Source organism: Galendromus occidentalis, unplaced genomic scaffold (genome assembly GCF_000255335.2).
Source record: "Galendromus occidentalis unplaced genomic scaffold, Mocc_1.1 scf7180000077356, whole genome shotgun sequence".
Classification (NCBI taxonomy): domain Eukaryota; kingdom Metazoa; phylum Arthropoda; class Arachnida; order Mesostigmata; family Phytoseiidae; genus Galendromus; species Galendromus occidentalis.
The window spans coordinates 1-3,977 of NW_003805344.1; the positions used below are offsets into that span (position 1 = coordinate 1).

General features: G+C 50.6%; 1 protein-coding gene across 1 annotated transcript in view; it reads left to right on the forward strand.

Moving 5' to 3' along the window:
* The first annotated feature begins 1,229 nt into the window (after window positions 1–1,229).
* LOC100908875 (leukotriene A-4 hydrolase) overlaps window positions 1,230–3,977 on the forward strand; it is a 3,906-nt gene continuing 1,158 nt past the window's right edge. The window contains exons 1-8 of the mRNA XM_003742230.2: window positions 1,230–1,270; window positions 1,715–1,928; window positions 2,025–2,194; window positions 2,334–2,415; window positions 2,525–2,649; window positions 2,796–2,920; window positions 3,073–3,384; window positions 3,497–3,747. Of these exons, the coding sequence (XP_003742278.1) occupies window positions 1,230–1,270; window positions 1,715–1,928; window positions 2,025–2,194; window positions 2,334–2,415; window positions 2,525–2,649; window positions 2,796–2,920; window positions 3,073–3,384; window positions 3,497–3,747 (1,320 nt within the window). The remainder of the gene's footprint in view (window positions 1,271–1,714; window positions 1,929–2,024; window positions 2,195–2,333; window positions 2,416–2,524; window positions 2,650–2,795; window positions 2,921–3,072; window positions 3,385–3,496; window positions 3,748–3,977) is intronic.

The window sequence follows — 3,977 nt, forward strand, 5'->3', positions numbered from 1 at the left end:
CTTCTGGTGAATATCCGCTTGTATACCGAGAAAGGATGCCTGTGATTAATTCCTAACGGACTTTCGTCTCTTCGGACGGGATTTCTCTCCCTAGAAGCGCTGCATCTGTCGGGAGTCCAAGGAATGCGATCGGTCCACGGGATGGGGATGAGCTCTTGATTTCTCGCGCAGGCTCAGGCGAGCACACTTCTTCGATATCGATGGGTTCCAGTTGTAGCCACAAATCTTCGGATTGAAATAGGTGGCTGTGACTGATCGGAGATCCGGGACACTCCGGAAGGTCGGACTTCGGATCCTGGTGCATTTTTGAGAGCTGGCTGTACTCTGGTCGTGCCCATATCGTAAGGTGAACTAACTCTTGAGGAGAGCCAACCCCCTCCGGAAGAGTCACCGAGATACCCTCGATCGGGAGTCAGACCCTCATCGGGCGCATTGTCGGGACTCGACGTAATTCTGACCGTTTCCCGATGCTACTACGACCGTCGCATAAGGCAGGAATCCTTATAGTTTTGAATGTACCGTCTCGTCATGCAATATTCAATAAGAATTTGCGAATACTACTCGACCCCAACATCTCGACATTTCTCCACGACATCGATTCGACACTCGACACTCTCCCACCTGGCGCTCAGAAACGAGGCCAGAAGACGGTAGGTGTCGATGACCGAGAATTCCTTCCATGTACTCTTTGATATTCAGGCAAATCGAGGTCAGAGACAATGGGAACGTAACCAGAGTAACCTTCCGGTCTTCGGCGAACCTGGTAGCTCGCGGAAGAGGGGATTCCCGTGATATGCACTGATGTTCCCAGAACATAGGAAACAACGTCCAAGCCCGCCCGTGAGGAATTCAAATCTCTCTCCTACTGTTTAGTCCGGATTGACGCCATTTTTTCTTGGTCGAGTAGCCTCACACAGCGTGATCGCGCGCTTCGACCGAAGATCTTTCCCGACAGGTTCGACCGCCTTCCTGCATGCGGAGAGGTCACAGATAAACACATGGGAATATCTTGAAGTCGTTCAGTGCAAGCATTGAGACTCTTATCGAACAATCCAGGCCATCCGATGATCGCCGCCGCTGTTGTTGTCAGACGATTCTCCTCTCTCGGTCCGCTGATTGGCAGCAAGTGGAGCCCCGGCGGCGGCTCACATCAACAGTTTTGCGGATATACAGCGTGCTTTGCAGCTGCCTGCGGGAAATCCCCTCTGATTTTCCGAACAACGGGGAGCATGGCATCTTTGAGTCCTCAGGATCCCAATTCATTTTCAAGGTGAGCGTCTTGCCGACACGATTCTCGGAGAGTAATGGGCAAGTCGCTCGCGACGACCGAGCCACGTCTGGCTACGACGAGGACGGCAGACACTTCTATGCCGGCTCTCAGTCTTCTCACCCTATTATTCGTTCTTCTCTCCGAGAACAATCGCGTTGCTTCGGATAGTCTCAGTGCCTTCGAATTAGTATGTCTGTTGCCTGGTCTAGATTCTAGATCACCAAAGTACCAATTCACCAAAATTATCAACTGTGTTCGAAACTTAGAGCTTGTCATTTTTCACGACATGGAATATTCGATCGGATGAAATTCGTGCAAAGATATGCAGATAAGCAAAGCTCCGGGCGGAAATATAGTCTATGTAATCGAAGGTCTCTCATTTCTCTCCATACTGTCCTCTCATGTACTACCATCTCAGAAAAACTCATGGCTCGTGAATTTCAGACCGGAAGAGGCCGTGGTCAACGCCTTCCATTGGGATGTCGCTGTGGACTTCAATGCGAAAATTCTGAAAGGTCATGTGGATCTGGATGTCACGAAGACCCTGCCTGAAGCTGAGTTCCTTACTCTCGACTCTTCAAAGTCCCTGTCTGTACTCGGGGCAACATGCCTAGACTCCGGCGAAAAACTTGATGTCGATCGCAGCGTGGTCGACGAGGTGAGTGTCATGGTGTCCCCGACGGTCCCTCGAGGTTTCGCACCCTCGGCACCGGCAGCCTCCCCGAGGACACGAATCATGGTAACATCTTTTCAGAAATTCGGTGTTTGTACGAAAATTCGACTGCCAGCTTCAACCAAGTCCAAAATACGAGTTGCGTATCACACGTCCCCGGACTCGTCAGCTCTACAATGGATGACGAAGGAGCAAACCGCCGGCAAAAGGCAACCTTACGTTTACAGCCACAGCGAGGCCATTCACTCCAGGTTTGCGTCATCAAGCAATTCTCGTAGTATCATATTTTGTCTATTTTTCTAATCGTTTTCGGGGAGGTATCAGCCCACCGGATTTATGCGGGAAGTTGTTCGGACCTGGATATGTGAAGACTCTTACTCTCTTTCTCAGAGCCTTGCTGCCCTGCCAAGATTCACCTAATGTGAAAACGCCCTTCACGGCGAAGATCCGAGTACCGAAAGGCGTGACCGCGGTAAGCGACTCGAGAACAATCACCCAGACTTTTTCTCCACTCTGGCTCCAGCCTGAGTCCCAGGTCTATCAAGCCTGCCTGTCCTCATAAGCGGGCAAAATAATTTCAGGTCGTATCGGGCGTAAGACAAGGGGAAGAGCCGGCACCGAACGACACCAAGGTCGTTACGTATGAGCAGAAGGTTCCTGTTCCCGTATACCTCCTGGCATTTGCCGTCGGTGATCTTGAATCGAGGTGATGGTCGAATGCAACGAATTGAACCTGTCTCTGCTAGTTTCGGATTGGTCGCTTTGCCTTGCGACCTTGGTCCGACAAGCAGGAAATGAACATGCCGTTGGGTGGAGGAATCCGTAAACGACATTTCGCGAGGATAATTCCAGGAAAATCGGGCCCCGCAGTCAAGTGTGGTCGGAGAAAGAACTGGTTGATAAGGCCACTGTAGATTTTGCCGATACGGAGCAGATGCTCCAGACCGCCGAAACCCTCATGGGAGACTATGTTTGGGGTGAGTATGATGTGCGATATGGGTCGATATAAATATATAATATATATTTATCTCCCAAAGTGCGCCTGAGATGAAGTAGAAGATGAGGTCGGGAAAAAAAGCAGAGGTTAATTATTTCGAATCTATCATAATTCATGCATCAATCGTTGTAGGTGCCTATGATCTCCTCGTACTGCCACCGAGTTTTCCATTCGGCGGCATGGAGAACCCCTGTCTCACCTTCGTCACTCCCACACTCCTTGCCGGCGACAAGTCCGTCGCTGGTGTTGTTGCTCACGAAATCGCGCACTCGTGGACGGGGAACTTGGTGACGAACAAAAACTTCGAACACTTCTGGTTGAACGAGGGCTTCACTATGTACGTTGAGAGGAAACTTATAGGCAGGATGAAGGGGGAAGACGTGCGTCAGTTTTGCGCAATCCAAGGTCTGAAGGACCTCAGGTATGACATTCTCGAAGATTTGGGTGAGTCATCTTTTCCTACGACAGATCGACTTTGTCACGAAACTCAGGAATCTAGGAGCCTGCTGATAGCTCGATCCCTATACTAAATCTGCGTATTGCCGCATTTTCACAGGAGAAAACAATCAACTCACCAAGCTGGTGGTCGATCTCAGAGGCGTCGATCCCGATGACTCGTTTTCATCGGTGCCGTACGAAAAAGGACACACATTCCTCTATTATCTGGAGACTCTTCTGGGAATGGAGAGCATGGAGGCCTTCCTGAGGGCGTACGTAGAGCGATTCAAATACAAGTCTATCGCCACTGATGACTTCAAGGGCTTCCTGTATGAGTTCTTCGCCGACCGGAAGGCCATCCTAGACAAGGTCAGAATCGTGATAAGAGTTTCGCTCGGAAAGGTGCATGGGTCGACGAGGGTAGACCGGCATTCGGGCGAACGAATGACAATGGATCAAGACGACCTGATCCGTCCACAGATCGACTGGAATGCCTGGTTGTTCACACCGGGGATGCCTCCATTGATACCTGACTACAAAAGCTCCCTGGCAGAACTATCCTCGAAGCTGTGTGAGAAATGGGTCCACGCCGATGAGAA